A 17520-nucleotide genomic window follows, 5' to 3' on the forward strand; every position below is an offset into this window, starting at 1 on the left:
ATACGTAACATTTAAAACCCACACTGATGGTGCAAAACCTCTCTGTCTTGAGAAAGAAATCTGTTGCCTGGGGCCATAAGCAAATGGATATGTCAAGCCCTGAAGAGAAGCTGCTGTTTGCTCCAGGCTCTTGTATACTCACATGAAGTTCAGATGAACGGTGTATAACAAAAAATGAGGCAAAAAAATGAAAGCCCTTCTTACAAATTGCCATGGGTATATGGATATGCATGACAATAATAAGTGCTAACTAGCGTGGACTTGAGCAGCCTCAAATTGCACCAAAAATGCACCCATGATTTTCAGTCTTCAGCTTATCAAGCTACTCAACAGCAAAGACAACCAATTTTATTTTTTTTAGCATTTCATGTGAAAATTAAACCAGCATAGCTAATTAATATTAGCAGGTGCTAAATTCCTCCAAGCACTTATGACTGTCACCCCTCTATTTGGCTACACTTTGCTCTTAGATGTTTCTATGGACTGCCGGTGAATCCAGGATTCAGCTGATCCTTACCCTTCTCTCTCCACATCCCTCATGGCTAATCCTTCCTCTTCTCTATGAAAAGCTCTCTTAGGTGGTGGAAATGTGATATTCCCTCTTTTGCATCACTCTACTACTGCTCGGAGAAGATTGTAATATCTTTCTAAACACCCTATCAAATGATAAACTGAAATGTAAATTATTAGAAGCAAACAAGGTTAAAATCCATTAGTTACCTTTCTGTTAAATACACATTTTCCTCAATGAGGTCAAAGTAACAGGGCATTTTTCCTTGTTTGGCACACTCCTTCCAGCGTTGCGGGTCTCTGAACTCTTCCATGATACACAGTGGGCGAACCACTGCTGAACCCTGAGGCAAGGACTCCGACTGCTCCCCTTCTCCAACTGTTTTTACTTTCTTTCTCTCTCTTGGGTCTCCATCGCTCTCAGAATCACTCTCTAATTCTTGCCTTCTTTTCTTTGGTGGTCCTCGCTCTTTCACATCAGTTTTTTCCAAAATTTTTGCCTGCTCTTTCTTCTCATTTACAACTGTTGGCTCCTTTGCTGAATTACTGCTTATCTCATGTGCCTGCACAGAACCCTTTTCTTTATCACTGAGAGAATGAAATTTACTCGACTGGCTAGGAAAGTGAGCTTTGCAGTCATCGACCCAATTGTCATCCTGTTCATACTCTTCGTGGTCCTCTGTTAGGGAATCTGGTACCTGCCCTTGTATTCGTTCATAATTAATTCCAGAGGGCCTACTACCAGGCCTTGGGTCCCAACAGCCATTGCCTTGCCAGTAATTCTGGGAGCCACTGTAGGATCCTGAACCCTGCTGGCAAATGTAACCCGAGTACATTCCATAGCTGCTGTCGGGCTGCTGATATGTGCTACTGGGTTTCTCTGGTTGAGAGAAGTCCCACCCCAGGCTACCCAAGTCCTCTGTTGAATGAAAACCATCCAATTTGGAGAACTCTCCTGTGCCAGATACATTACTGAACCCACTCTTTCCCTGTCTGCTGTCTGGCTTGGAAGAATGCATCTGGTGCCTAGATTTATTTTCAGCACTTTCAAAGCTCTCAGAAAAACAAAATGGACGCTCATCTTGCTGTCTGCCGACCGGTCTAGCTATGGACATCAATTCTTTCAATATTCTTTCATCTGGATTTGGTTTGCCATTAGAATTTGATGTTAGGTCTGTCTGACTTGTACTATCAACTCCATCACTCTGAGGCTGAGAAATATCAGGCTGGAGATCTTCAGCTCCCTTTCTACTGAGCTCAGTAGATGTTGCTGGACTCTTGTCCATTCCCCTAGGAGGAGAACACTTGTTCTCAATATGTGGACCATTTTTATTTGCTGTATTCTCTGATCTTTCTTCATAGTAAGGTTTGCTGGACTCTGGCCTATTGTCTTCCCAATGATCAGAGTAGCGTGTATTACCTTGGCTGCTCCGAGATGAACAAGGACTACTTTCTTCCATACTTAGAGTGGAATTCTTAGGAACCACCACAACCGACTGAAGACGGTTCCTTGGAACACTGTCATCAGAATCTGAATCCTCTGTATCACTTTCTTCACTGTCCTGCTCACTCTCACTTTCTGCCGTATCAGAATAATCATTGTTATGAGCAGAAATGAATTCAGAAGTATTGCCACTACTGTCACACGTGGCAGCTTGAGCTACAGTTTCTGTTTCTTCTGCAGTCACAATGACATCACAAGATGGAAACAAAGCTTCTGAAAAAGCAGAAACCACCAGTGACTCATTTTCTTCATCTTTGCCAACTGAGACTTCCAGAGATTGGTCTTTAAAATCATCAGACCTGATTCTTTCAGCAAAGATAGTAGAACTTTCCTCAGCTGGTTCCTCTTTTTCTAGGCGTTCTACTGGTATTTCTAAATAATATGAATGCTCATTTTTAAATGATAGTTTTCCTTTTTCTAAATCAGGACCAATTTGCTGGGCATCTAATTCAATTATCTCAGTTTCAGAATGTTGCAAGCATTCTTCACTTTCATTCTGCATGGCTCTACCCAATTTGGAAGCAAGGTTTTCATCTGGTTGTTGTGTAATAATTTCATTGTCTAATTTGATTTCCAGGGAGCATTCTTCTTGCGAAGAATCTCTGCTTAAACTATCTACCGTTAGGCTCAGCTCATGGGAGGGACTAATATCATATAGTTCATCTTCACATGCAGACTTTGTTGAATTTTGATCCTCTGTGTTTTCATAATCACACGTAACCGTTTGTGGCTCTACATGAATGTCCATTAAAGTTTCTTGAGTAACCTTTATATCTGTGGACTCAACTTCAATTTCAACTTCTGAATGATACAAAGAAGGACTAGTATCATCTGAAATGTAGCAAAAGTCTGAATCTTTGGTTCTGTTACAAGGAGTTGCCAGATCATCCAATTTTTTAACTAACATTTCAGAATGATCTACATTTGTAACAAGAGAAGATATAACTTCATCTTGCTCTGAAGGAACTGGAGCCTCTCTTTCTTTAAATGAACTGTTGAACTCAGACTGTATATGAGAATCATCCAAATCTTGTTCTTTAGATTTATATACACTTTGAAATCCATTAGATGGCAACACATAAAATGTATTACTTTTTATCAGTGGTGATACCTCTGATCTACCTAGACTATCATCAGAAGACATTGCAATATCCTCTGTTTTGGAGACACAGAAAGTTGCCAAGTCATCAGATCTACCCTCTGGGGACCCATTTATATTCAGTTCTATGGGACAATAAGTTCTTAATTGATCACGTTTTACCTTTATTAAATTTTCTGGTTCCTTAATACTGTCATGGCAATCATTTCCTATAAGTTCAGAATTCAAATTAGGAGAACCATCTTTTGGCTCATCTAGCTTTTTAAAAGTAGGTGAATCATTTAATTGACTGAATGGAGAAACCATCTTTTCCCTTTCAAACTTTTTTATAATAGTCATTCTTAACTCATTGCTTTTTAGACAAGGTGTCTCTAAATCTAAAGAATTAGACTGGTGTTTGATTTCTTCAACTGATTCTGTACAACAGAAAGAACTTTTAGACTTATCAGACTTTGGTGCAGAAGTCTTTGTAGGGGTGTACTTATAATGGGAAGAGTTCACATTACTATCAGGTTTAGAATGGGATGTCCCCCTTCGATATCCCAGCTCATTAAGGGGAGAACACCTTTTTGATGCTTCACTTTCTGAAGTCCTTTTTGATTCTCTATCTGATTTTGAAGACTTTCCTCTCCTCTCTGTTTCAGCATAAGACGACTCTGTTTTGCTGTCCCGGTCTGATTTAGAATAGGAAGAAGTTCTAGAATCCCTGTATGATGAGGAATGAGATGACATACGCCTTGAGTCACTAGACTTGGAATGGGTCCTCCTATACTCATCTTCTGAATCAGAACTCTCTCTTGTCCTATTATCTGTGTAAGAACGTGAATACCTTGTCCTCTCTCTATAAGGGGAGCTTCTATGGTATCTTCGGTCAGATTCATAATAATGAGAGCGTTCTGATCTTGAATAGGATGAGCTGGTTCTAGAACCTCTGTCAGACCTAGAACGAGAATGAGACCTGCTCCTTCTTCTGTCCCTGTCTGACCTAGATCGGGAGGACATATACCTAGAGTCTCTCTCTGGTTTTGGGTGGCTAGAATGTTTTTCATCTCTGTCCGATTTAGATCGAGAGGAAGATTTCACCGAATCTTCACTTTTGAGAGAAGTTGAGCTCTTTTTCAGATCTCTTTCCTTTTCCGTGCTTGTTGATATTTTTAATTCATGTGATCTCTGACTTGAAGAAGTCCTTATAGAATCTTCATCAGATTCAGAACCCAGTAATGTGGCATCAGATTGAGAAAATTTCCTCTTAGAGCCCTGCTTTTTGGAGCACAGAGAAACACTTTTTGAGCTGTTTGAAATTTCTTCCTCCTTCCCAATATGGGAATCTTCCTGCTGTGAAGTTATTTCCATTTGCTCAGACATATTTTGAGTTACATGTTCTTCAGCACTATTAGATGCAGAATCCTGTTTAATGTCCAGTTCTAAAGTTTCTTTCACGACTGCGTTTAATAGCTCCTTTGAAGTTTGGTCTTCTGATTCTACAGGTGGTAGCAGAAGCTGCGCCGCTGTCACTGATGCTGCTATTGATGGTTGGGGCAAAGCTATTGCTGTTAGCACTGGTGCTGGTGGAGATGCTGTTTGTGAGAGCGGTGGAGATGGTGTCAATGGCAATTCTGCTGCTGCTGCCACTTCTGCTGGTGCTACAGCTGCTAGCGATGGTGGATGTGCTACAGCAGGTGGCAGTGGCTTTGCTGTTACACTGAGCAGATGCTTCTTAAAATGGATCTTGCCCAATTCCACCTTAGGTTTTGGTGGTGAAGATTCTTCGGCTGAACCAGAGGTATCCCCCAGGTCCATTTTAATTTTGGGGGCAAAGTCAGTTGGAAGGGGTGTAGCTGGGGAGTTCTGAGTTTCATTTTGTTTTTCATTTCCGAGAGCAGTCAGAAATCTATTCTGCAAGGTTTTCTTTGTTAAACTAAAGCTGAAAGACACCTTCTGTCTTCCTTGTTCCTCAAGGTTAACCTTTGTCTTAGTGCCTTTGGGCAAAAAGCGGCTAGAAGCAACACCTTTGAACACTGGGCCTTTGACAAAACCAGCTTTCTGCACGTGTTCAGTCTTGCCCTGCAATAAAAAGAAAGGCAGTTAAAGGATTAACTGCACTCTGCATACAGTATCAAACAATAACCCTTTAACTAATGAATTTTTAGTGATCATAAAAACAACAACAGATAAGCTTGGCTGAAGTCAGAGATAGTATGGCCACACTAAATTCTAGAACTGGGTCTCTTCTGTACAGAATCAATTATGCAGTAATTTTGAAGTTTGAACAAAATGTCTTTTAGGACCTAGACAGGACCCATTCAAAATTTTAACCCATTTCTCTTAGTTTAATATATTAAATCCTTTACCTCTATTTCAACAGTTGCACAGCTCCCTGTTCTGACTTCAGAAAAACTGAATGGATCACAAACTATACTGGATTGCCAAGATTATGTCCATTTGTTTTCACTTCCTAGAAGACTTTGTACTGTGATGCAGTAATTTTTCAGAGCAAGTTAGGTTGCAAGTGAAATTTCTGACAAACTCACTAAAGTTAGTTTTCTCCAGTGAACTTGCATCATTCATTGGTAATTTCTAATGAGTTGGGTGATAGTGAATGGAATTACTCTAATATAACTGCCTTCTAGAGGCTCCATTCACAATCAGTCATTCACACTGTTGTCACCTCCAGGCCAAGCTACTATAACAGTGTACTTGGATGTAAGCCTGTACAATACAGCTGTCTAACTTGCGATTTTGGATAAAATCCAAATAAGGTGCTAGTATTTTCCCACCAATTCCATTGGTTTTCAGACGCATTTCAAGCGTGGTGGGAACTTACTGAATTGTCTGGGAGCTGGTTATCTGAGCAACTACCTCTGTCTCCTCAGATAAAATTGGAATGCTCTTGTGATGGAAGAGAAACAGAACTCAGAGACTGGCAATAAAACTTTGTCAATAAGGAGCCTCTTCCCCTTTGGAATTCACTTTTCTTATCAGTCCATCAGAACCTTAAATCAGCTGTGTTCCATGCATGAACCAAAGTGGGCTTATTTGATTTGGTTTTTGGACATCCATTTTTAAACTTATCTACACACAAAAATTGTATCACTTTAACTATACTGCTATACTAACAATACAACCCCCTACTGTGGATTCTACACTGGTATAAAGAGGGGTTTATGCCAATATAGCTTATTCCCATAAATCCAAATTAGGTGTCATATTGGTATAACTATTTCATTAAACTAATTACACCCTTAACCGAAATAGTTATAGCAGTACAAAAACTGTGTTGACCAAGCCTTAGTTCCATAAATACTCCATGAACACTATTCCATCCTTGGCAACAGCAACTGTTTCTTGCACTCCATTGTGAATCACTTAAGTTTTGTTATCGTTTAACTTTTGCAAAACAGGACTAGTTGCTAAGGCTACAGGCACTATGGTAAATAATTAAATAGACTTCAGTGGAATTGAAACATCATTGCATTTCACCTACTTGCTATACACAGTAACCAGTTTTCATAAATATAATATCCTCCATAGTATTTTTACAAATAGCAAAATACAATAGGTCTAAATTATAGATGATGATCTGGAACTTCAGACACAACTAATAATTTTTGAGTGCCCAACCTGAGACATGTAAAGGGGCTTGATTTTCAGGAAAGGTAGAGCACATGCTATCTTCTGAAAATCAAGCTCCTTTAAGGAATCTCAAATTTGAGCATCCAAAAATTGAGACCCAACATCAGTCGTCACTTCTGAAAGCGTAGGCCCACATGCCCATTCAACTGCAACATACAATATTTGAGCATGTCTCTCTCATGATCATCTTTGGGAAGGATACTCTAATAAAGACAGAAAATGTTAGCAGATTTGTTTCTCAGGATTTGTATGCAATGTTTCTTTTTTCTTCTAGAATTTTTTTTAAAAGATGAACTATAGGCTTACGAGCTAAATTCTCCCCATAAGCATAAAAGGTGAATTCACCCCATAAATAATTTCAAACTACTATTTTCTTCTCTTAGTTCTGCCATAGTCACAAACTGTCAGCTTCTGTTCTGTGCGAATTCCCAGGAAGTGGAATGCTAACGACATCACAATAATGTACCTACACCAGAGTATGGAATTAGCCTACAAAGGTTCAGGCAAACAGCATTTTGTGAGTTTACTCATTTTTTTTTAAACACTGCATATTGAATAGTTTGCTTTTTAAGTTACTTAATATCCCCATAAAACAAGAAGATAATTTCAAAGTTTTGCCACAATGTTTGTATTTCATGTTGCATTGTAAGTACTGTAGGATGTCCCGACTGCCTCCATTTTGTTTCTTGTTACATTTGTACTGGATATCTGGATCCTACCTGAAAAATCAGGGACAATATAAAATAGCAAAATTCTGGATTCTTCTTGGACTGAATCTTCAATGAATTTTATTTAATGAAACAATTTAATAAAATTAGGGATAGGCCCAAATCAAAAACTTCTGAACTTCGAGGGTGAGGGGTCTGGAATCTGAATTCAGACCTGAACCTTGTAGTTTGGGTCTATTTACACATAAAATAAGGCGCTAAACCCGTAAAATAAGAAGAACCAACATGTAAACTACATCTTGTTCCTCCAGTTTTTAATATTTTATTTAGTATAAAAGCCTGGAGTTGAGGTGTGTCAGCCACCTCACAAACTAGCTCCTTCAGAGATTTTTCTTTTCCTTCAGAAAATACACAAAGATTAAATAATGTGAGAACCACATTTGAAAAAAAAAGTTACAGAAAGGAACATTACATATTCTGTGAGCCATAAAGTTAAATTTAATGTAGAAAACACTTAAAACAAAGGGGTTCATCTTGTATTACAGAAAACATTTGTATTTGAAAAATACACAAAGCAACATTCTGGGGGCAAACATGACAACACTGATAAAAGATCATTCTGCCTGGCCTGTGTTGCAGTGCACTGATTGACTGCTGGAGGTGTAGAGTGAATGAAGAATGAATGAATAAGATATTGTTTAAATTAATCTGATGTCCTATTTGCTACAAGAGTAGGAAATGTGGACACTTGTGAGGATATCTAAACCACAACAGTGAAAACAACCTGTGGCTGTAATGCATCAAAAATTATAAATCTGAAATATCTCTCCTGGCCTGGGAATTTATAGAATAGGTTTTAGCTTGAAAAAGTTTCCCCTTTCTTCACAACACACACACAGTTAACACACACCAGAAAGAGCAGTTTCTTGAATCTGAAGTCCTAACATAATCTTGTAATTATGGAACACAAGCTTGGTTAGAAAGCTGTTAATATAATCAGATATTCAGAGGTTCACAGCCTTCTTCTATTCTGTTAGCACTGGCATTTGTGAGGATGTTCATAACAACAGTAAGAAAAGATCTTCAGTACATTTGTCAAGACATTACCATAAGACTAGAGGGACCACAGAATAATTTTTTAAATCTGGTTACTTTTGATACCTCCGATGCCAATACTGTCTGATCAGGTTATCTTTGTATTTGATGTCTCAATCTTCCTTTTTTTCAGGCACTCTAATGCAGAACAAACAACTAATGCTTTAACTTCTCCCCACTGTTCTGCTAAAGCATTTCTCAAAATATGAAAAATTAATTAGGACCACTCACCTCATTTTCTTCTTCTCTATTGCAATCCAGCCGAGAAAGCATGCAAAAGAAAACGCAGAAAGAAAGTGTAAATACCTTGCCGAAACAACAGATTGAGTAATAGTCTTTAAATTAGAAAGAAAAAAAACCCCTATGAGCCAGATTCTGAAACCTTTACTCAGATTGAGTAGCACTTTACTCTACAAACAGTCCCACTACAGTGAATGAGACTACTTGCAGAATAAGGGTGCCACAATCTGTCCCTATGAGCACAGAACAATTCTTAACATGCAGCAAATCACATATGCCAACTACCTCTAAAAAAGAAGAGGCAACAATTTTTTATTTATTTTTTTTTAAAATCAGTCATTTCCCATAGCTTCAACAGTCAAGGACACTGATAGGGTAAAACCCTGGTTAAAACAGAGCTAATTAAGTAGATGCCTTTTTTCTGATGCTTTAAGAATTAATAAACTGCCTGTTTCAACGAGTAAGACCATATGATGGCATACTGCAGGCTTCCAGTTATGAAATAATGAAAAATAAACTTGAGAAATTTGTCATTTTTCCTTCCAGTTTTGTCAGATGACTTAATAATGCCATGAAAAGATCACACCACCTGTCCTTTTCCAGAAAGTTCCCACTCCATCACTACCAAAAATTAAGTATTTACAATAAAACATTTTTTTATAGCTTACTATTATTTTCCAGGGAAACCAAGAAAAACGCTCCCATTTTATGTTATGGACTCCAGTACTTAAATTCTCTACAACACTTCAATGCCAAGGAGGTAGGTACTTTAAACATTCCTGCCTATCAAGCACAAAATTATTTCAAGTATTAAACTAACTAACCTTATAGTATTCAGAACTAAGTGCAACACTCATTTCTGATTTAGCTTTCCCTCATTAAGTTCTTCACACACATACTACATACAAAAATAAGTGATTTCCTCTACAAGAAGAAAAGATGAAGACGATTTCTATTGCTATTTGTTTTTAAATATTTGGGAGATGCTTAAACACTGCATTGATGGGACCATGTAAGTTCTTATATGGATAGATATAAAAGCTCAGATATTTCTGTCACCAGAGGTTATTGTTAAAGTTCAATTTTATATCTAAAACTAGCCATTAATCTTCACCAGTCATGTCCTTCCTCAGTCATTTGTTGTTTAAAAGTTCTCCAAACATTCTGGCCTTTACAGACATGCACATGTGTCCTTTTATATGTCTATCTTACAAACAAAACATGATTTCTCAGCTAATTGCACAAGATTGGGGATATTTTTCTCTCTCTGACTAGGAAAAGAAACAACTCTAGGCCCTTGTTTACATTAGATTCAGACCAATAATTCACCACAGGTGCAGCTCAACCATTGACAGAAATGGTGGAAGGGCTCGTGCAGAGAGGGCCAGGACATTTTACCACTGTCTTCCAATCCTGAGGCTTCCTGTGAGGTAACAATTTTCAGAACAGAAAGCCAGCTTTCACTTTCTGTACTAAGCATGCAGCAACTCCTATATATGGGAGCGAAGACCTGATTGGACACTTCCCCCTCCTAAATAAATGTCACAACAGTTAGGAACAAGCCAGAGGAAAAAATGATCACCACAGATAATATGCTATTGCTTCTCTGAATCATCTGCCTGGGAAAGTGCCCAAGAGGGATCCGGGGGTTGGGATAAATTGTGAATGTTCAGTTGGTGACATTTAGTATTTATTAGTTCATCCTAACCCTTTCCTTCTCCAGATCTATTTTCCTGCTCCCAGAAAGCATTGTAAGTTACTTTTACAATATAAATAATAGGCTTTGTTTTTATGAAGAAAACATGACCAGTGAGTTTAAGCGACCAACAGGCTTCACAAAGGATGTAAACATGATTTAATGGGGTCATGTAAGACTTAGAGTGCTCTGTATTCAGAGTAGCAGCCGTGTTAAGTCTGTATTCGTAAAAAGAAAAGGAGTACTTGTGGCACCTTAGAGACTAACAAATTTATTTGAGCATAAGCTTTCGTGATGTTATCTGCGTGCAGGAAGCCTGGAGCCCTTTAAGAAAAGCACTGTAACATAGATTACAAGGACAAAAGGAACTATTGTGGTCATTTAGTCTGACCTCCTATATAAATATGGCCAGAGAACCACCACAAAAAAATACCAGAGCAAATCTTTTAGAAAAACATCAAATCTTGATTTAAAAATTGTCAGTGATGGAGAATATACTGTGACCGTTGGTAAACTGTTCCAGTGCTTAATTACTCACTGTTAAAGATTTAAGCCTTATTTCCAGTCTGAATATGTTATACCTTTCTCTGTTAGACCGAACAGCCCATTTGTTCCCCATTTAGGTACATACAGAGTGTAATCAAGTCACCCCTTAATCTTTTATTTGTTAAACTAAAGAGATTGAGCTCCTTGAGTCTATCACTATAAAGAAGATTTTCTAGTCCTTTAATCATTCTTGTGGCTCTTTTCTGAACGCTCTCCAATTTATCAACATCCTTTTTGAGTTAGCATTTAAAAGTAGGTTTCACTTTCAAGTCCAGACAGTGAAATACAATAACAGAAAACCACAATCCTTACGTTATATACTTCACATGTTAAAAGAAGTGTTTATGGGGTCAAAAACTCACCATAAGATTAGATATAGCTGACCACCAACATGTGAGCCTTCTATAAATACATGTTAAACAGTGCACCTCTTATGGAGCTACAGAGTGCTGCCATACAATAAGGACAAGTGGTTGCAGAATCAAAGAAGAAGGGTTTCCCCATAAGTCACATACTTAAAAATAAAACCAGGGTAAGCAGCTGTCTATCAAGCACTGGATTTTCAAAATGTATAATCTGTTCACTGGTAACACTCAGCATTTTTTCTGTTACAGCAATCTTCTACTTGCAGCCAAGAAGAATTATTCAGTGTTTTAAGGTCAGCAACATCATGCAAAGCAAAATTAATCTAAAATAACAGCATATACATATAGCTATCACCTGAGGATCTCCAAGTGATTATAAACATTAATCACCTAAGTCACTTCCCATTTTCAAAGTGACTTGGGTACTTAGGAGTGACAACAATGATTGAATGTGACTTGTCTACACTACAAATTTAAATTGACTTAAGTTAAGTCGACATATAGCCACTGCAGTCATTACTGAGGTTTTTCTTGTCATCTCTATCCTCCTTCTGTCAGTGGTGCATGTCCTCAACAGGAATGCTTGCACCAATTTAAGAGGAGCAGTATGAGGGGAGGACACCCGGGCTCTCAGATGCTTGCTCCTCATGGAGCTAAACTATCTGGAGTCTGGCTGAGAGCCAGGACAGCAGCCAGGCTCCAGCTAGTAAGCTCTTCCAGAAGCAGGGAGCAGAGAGCCCAGGTGGCAGCTGGACTCACAGCTGGAGCCCCCCACCTGCCCAAGGGTGACTGCCTGAGCTCTGAGCCCACAAGGGGTTCACAGCAGGGAGCCTACTAGCCTTTATTGTCAATTTCAGGGCTGCCTCAGACTCAGAGCAGCGGGGAGCTCACAGCTGAAGCTGTGAAATTGACAAGAAAGGCTGGTAGGCTCCCTGCTGTGAAATTGAGCCCTACATAAGAACAGACCTATTGCAGGGGTGGGCAAACTTTTTGGCCCGAGGGCCACATCGAGGTGCGAAACTGTAGGGAGGGCTGGGTAGAGAGGGCTGTGCCCCCCAAACAGCCTGGCCCCCACCCCTGCCCCTTATTTGCCCCCTCCCACTTCCTGTCCCCTGACTGCCCCCTCCTGGGACCCTCCACCCCAAACCACCCCCCCAGGATCCCACCCCCTATCGAACACCCCCCTGCTCTCTGTACCCCTACTGCCCTGACCTATCCACACCCCCACCCCCGACAGGCCCCCCAGGACTCCCATGCCTTATCCAATCCCCCGTTCCCTGACCGCCTCAGAACCTCCGCCCCATCCAACTGCCCCCTGCTCCCCTGGACCCGCTACCCAACCCCCCCCCTTACCAGGCCGCTCAGAGCGGCAATAGCTCGAAGCCCTGCTGCCCGTGTGACGGTGTGGTAGGGGAAACAGCGAGGGAGGGGCCGGGCACGACGGTCCCACGGGCCGCATGTGGCCCACGGGCTGTAGTTTGCCCACCTCTGCCCTATTGGGTCAGACCAAAGGTCCATCTAGCCCAGTATTCTGCCTTCCAACAGTGGCCAGTGCCAGGTGCCCCAGAGTGAATGAACAGAACAGGTAATCATCAAGTGATCCTGTCTGGCAAACAGAGGCTCGGGACACCATTCCTGCCCATCGTGGCTAATAGCCATTGATAGACCTATCCTTCATGAATTTATCTAGTTCTTTTTTGAACCGTTATGGTCTTGGCCTTCACAACATCTTCTGGCAAGGAGTTCCACAGGTTGACTGTGTGTTGTGTGAAAAAACACTTCCATTTGTTTTAAACCTGCTGCCTATTAATTTCATTTGGTGACCTAGTTTCTTATGTTATGGGCAGTAAACAACACTTCTTTATCTACTTTCTCTACCAGTCATGATTTTATAGACCTCAATCATATCTCCCCTTAGCCATTTCTTTTCCAAGCTGAAAAGTCCCAGTCTTATTCATCTCTCCTCATACAGAAGCCATTCCATATCCCTTGTCATTTTTGTTGTCCTTTTCTGAACCTTTTCCAATTCCAATATATCTTTTTTGAGATGGGGAAACCACATCTGCACACAGTATTCAATATGTGGGCGTACCCTGGATTTATATAGAGGCAACATAATATTTTCTGTCCTATTATTCATCCCTTTCTTAATTATTCCCAGCATTCTGTTCACTTTTTTGACTGCTGCTGCACATTTAGTGGATGTTTTTAGAGAACTATCCACAATCACTCCAAGATCTCTTTCTTGAGTGGTAACACCTAATTTAGGCCCCAACGTTTTATATGTATAGTTGAGATTATGCTTTCCAATGTGCATTACTTTGCATTTATCAACATGAAATTTTATCTGCCATTTCGTTGCCCAGTCACCCAGTTTTGAGAGATCATTTTGTAGCTCTTTGCAGTCTGCATGAGTGCTAACTATCTTTAATAATTTTGTATCATCTGCAAATTTTGCCACCTCACTTTTTACCTTTTTCCAGATCATTTATGAATATGCTGAATAGGACTGGTCCCAGAACAGACCCCTGGGGGACACCACTATTTACCTCTCTCCATTCTGAAAACTGACCATTTATACCTACCCTTTGTTTCCTATCTTTTAACCAGTTACCAATCCATGAGAGCACCTTCCCTCTTACCCCATGTCAGCTTACTTTGCATAATAGCCTTTGGTGAGGGACCTTGTCAAAGGCTTTCTGAAAATCTAAGTATACTATATCCACTGGATCCCCTTGGTCCACATGCTTGTAGACCCGCACAAAGAATTCTAGTAGATTGGTGAGGCATGATTTCCCTTTACTAAAACCATGTTGACTCTTCCTCAACAAATTATGTTCATCTATAGGTCTGACAATATTGTTCTTTATTAATAGTTTCAACCAGTTTGCCCGGTACAGAAGTCAGGTTTACAGGCCTGTCATTGGCGGGATTACCTCTGGAGCCCTTTTTAAAAACTGGCATCACATTAGCCATCCTCCAGTCATCTGGTACAGAAGCTGATTTAAATGATAGGTTACAGACAAAAAGAAACACCAACTTAAATTCAACTCAGTTTCCAAACTGGAGTTAAATGAGTTTCAAGTATACACTTGTCCCTGAATCAATCCCCGCCCTTCAACCCATCACCACTCTCTACCATGGTCAGTCTTTATGGTTCTATAATAGATTTTCCTATTTTAAAAATGCTTCTCCTTCATTGCTTTGTGAAATAACCCCACAAAGAGGGATAACTGACTGTCTGTGCCAGGAAAACAGCATAATTTACTGTACATACATTTCTATCAAATGCAAAAAGTATATCAAAAGAAAACTCATTTTTTTCTTTCATCTTTCATTAACAGGAATCTTAGGGGCTACTTGTAACAATAGTGCTAAAACATTTTAGACAGAAATATGATTTTAGAGCTACTACTGCTGGGCTGGGATGTCGCTGAACAGAGTCTTATACAGTATAGGAAATGACAGATGCTCCTGCTGGAGAAAATGCCTTGTTAGGCACAAAGCAATCCCTGGTCAGATTAAGGAGAAAGAGGCACAAGAAACAGTTTGTTGAAGCCATAAAGTTGTATTATAAGACTGGTGAGGCTTCCTGTCTCTCCATCTCTGATGAGGTCATAATTTGCTAACACCATGAATGGTAAGCTAAAACAACAACATGCAGTGATTTTCAAGACTTTGGAGTACACAAAACTTCCTTTAAAAATCAGTCAACTCCCTCAGAAGTGTGTGGCAGTACTCTGGAAGTTGAAGTTGAGGAAGTAAGGTTAGTATCCAAGAGGGGAAGGATGAAGAGGATGCAACAGTAGGGGCAAAATACAACCTGCACCTGAACGAGTGTTCAGATGTTGAGTACTCATTTCTATTGAAGCTTGAAGGGTGGTTTTTTCCACTTTTTCCTCTCATTTATTCTGGTTTACACAACTCAGTCCAGTACATCAACCTATCCTGCTTCAAACAAAGAGCACCTTTTTAAAACCAAGGAACTTCGCTAAAACTGAGCACTGTTTCTGAGCTGATATTCCTGGACAAATAAAAAAAAAAGAGTAGCGCTTTTCTACGTGATAACATAACTGAAGTCGACGTACTTAGATCTACTAACTGCAGTGTCTTCACTGCAGTGTGTCGACGGGAGAGCGGGATTCCCCTTGCGCTTCTCGTTGAAGTGGAGTACCAGAGTCGATGCTAGAGCAATCTGCGGTCGATTTATCACGTCTATACTAGACACGATAAATCGACCCCTGCCGAATCAATTGCTGCCTGTTGATCTGGCTGGTAGTGTAGACAAGCCCCTAGTTAAATCCCCTACCTAAGGATTCCTTAAAGACTATTATTTATATGTCACTATAGGTGTGTGTACATTTTTGTCCATTTAGAAAACTAAATACTTGACCTTGATTGTAACACTCAGCTTCCAGTTTGTTATACCAATCCCTTGTCTTCCAGGTACCATAAACAACGTACAACAGTCATCACTAACATACATTTATCAACTCAGCTCTAACTTCAGAACTGTGACAGGCACTTTCATAACAACAAAATGCCTGCTTCCCAAGAAAGTTATTAACAGAGATTTTAGACAAGGGAGTTTTCCTAATTTCTAGGGCTTTGTCCACAATGTAAATCTGCCTGGTTACAACCATATGTGTCCTGCCACTGACATAATGGTACCAACACAAACCCCTATGGTGGGCAAGACAAACAGCTGTAAGCTGTAACTTACACCGCTACAGTTTATCCCAGTATCACACCATGGTAAGCTCCACTTGTGCATATACCTGTCTACACAGATTTTCTACTGATGCAGGTTATACCAGGGGCCCGTTATCAATAGCAGTAATCCGGGCAAATGTCAAGTGTAGACAAGGCTTTAGTTTCAACCCTGCCTTCTCCTTTCCTCATTTAATCAGGCTCTAACATTCAGAGCTGGAAACTAAGATCTGTTGCTCAACATACATTTTGATAAAGAACACACTGTAGAGCACTCTGAAGGAAAGAATTATCTAAATACTTGACTTGTACAGTACTTGGCATTTTCAGGATGTTTAACTTCATGTTTTAGCCAGGCTATAATAATCCTACATGAATGCTCAGTGGCATCGTGCATTGTCACTAGAATGTCAGTGTAGAATTTCTTACACGTGCTGAGCTACTGGCACAGATTACCCCAGCAATCCTGAGTTAATTTTTCTCTCTTAATACACAAAAAGCTGAACTTTGCAAACTGAGAAAGAGGCAGATCAACTTTTGAGCCACACAAATTGATGCTGTCCATTCAAATGCTAGTTATTAAAATGATTAAGAACCTTAATTGACGCATCTTCCAATTCAGACATGCACAGTATCCCTACATGGACAGGAGCCACTAAGAACAGATCCAATAGGCATCAGAGCACAATATGGAAAAATGACAGCTCTATAAATTTTTTACTATGATCATTTAAACTCAGTTCTTTCACAGCTGGAGGGGAAAAAAGACTTGATACTGGCATGAGCTAAAAATGCCTGTCCTTGGCCAACTGGCATCCTCAAAGCTGTGGTAACAGAGAAAACTCTACCCTAGCAACCATTAAATGCTGCCTCTGGTTCCAGAGGAGTGTGCCAGGGAAATGGAGTGGTAGAGGTAGGTGAATGGGTGAAGGATGATTGCCATGATAAAGGGCTGAGCTGATTTGATAGGAAGCAGTTGAAGCCTGAGGAGAAGCTGAAAAATGGCTACATGGCCATGTTATAAAAGACATTTGCCTTTCCACAGCTACTCTGAGAAGACACACAAAGAGAAAGTGGGTCAAAGAAAGCAGGCACATGTGAAAAACTGCAGTAATTTTCCCTAAAGCTAAATGTATTAGCTGCTATTTGTACATTTTTATATTAAAATATATTACAATTTTAGAGCAGCTAGGATACTTTTCTCTGGGAAGCAGGAGACTCAGTCAGCATTATACCACCAGCTTTCAGTGGTTTCTGGTCTTTTGTTCTAATAGAGAACTCACGCACCCACTACTTCTCCTTAAATAACCTAAAATCTCCCTGAACTGTTAAAGATAATTCTGTACAACTCACCCTCTCTCCCCTTTTTGTTCAGCACCAGGAGATGTCTAAATAAGAAACCAAATGAGTGCTTAATTTTTAAACCATGACAGGAATCATCATAAGCAAAGTCG

At 39.8% G+C, this 17520-nt stretch overlaps 1 protein-coding gene across 7 annotated transcripts in view; it reads right to left on the bottom strand.

Annotated features, from left to right (window-relative positions):
* SETD2 (SET domain containing 2, histone lysine methyltransferase) overlaps positions 1-17520 on the bottom strand; it is a 143531-nt gene that overhangs the window by 108673 nt on the left and 17338 nt on the right. For 5 of the 7 annotated variants that reach the window (XR_005291173.2, XR_006279530.1, XM_038390575.2 and 2 more), the window contains exons 2-3: positions 8741-8780; positions 721-5177 (exon numbers count right to left, since the gene is read on the bottom strand). Coding sequence is in view for 5 of the 7 variants with exons in the window: in XM_038390575.2 (XP_038246503.1) it covers positions 721-5177; positions 8741-8780 (4497 nt within the window). In the remaining 2 variants the exon portion in view is untranslated. The remainder of the gene's footprint in view (positions 1-720; positions 5178-8740; positions 8781-17520) is intronic. The other 2 variants (XM_038390574.2, XM_038390571.2) reach the window with 1 other exon arrangement.

This window comes from Dermochelys coriacea, chromosome 2 (genome assembly GCF_009764565.3).
Source record: "Dermochelys coriacea isolate rDerCor1 chromosome 2, rDerCor1.pri.v4, whole genome shotgun sequence".
NCBI lineage: Eukaryota > Metazoa > Chordata > Testudines > Dermochelyidae > Dermochelys > Dermochelys coriacea.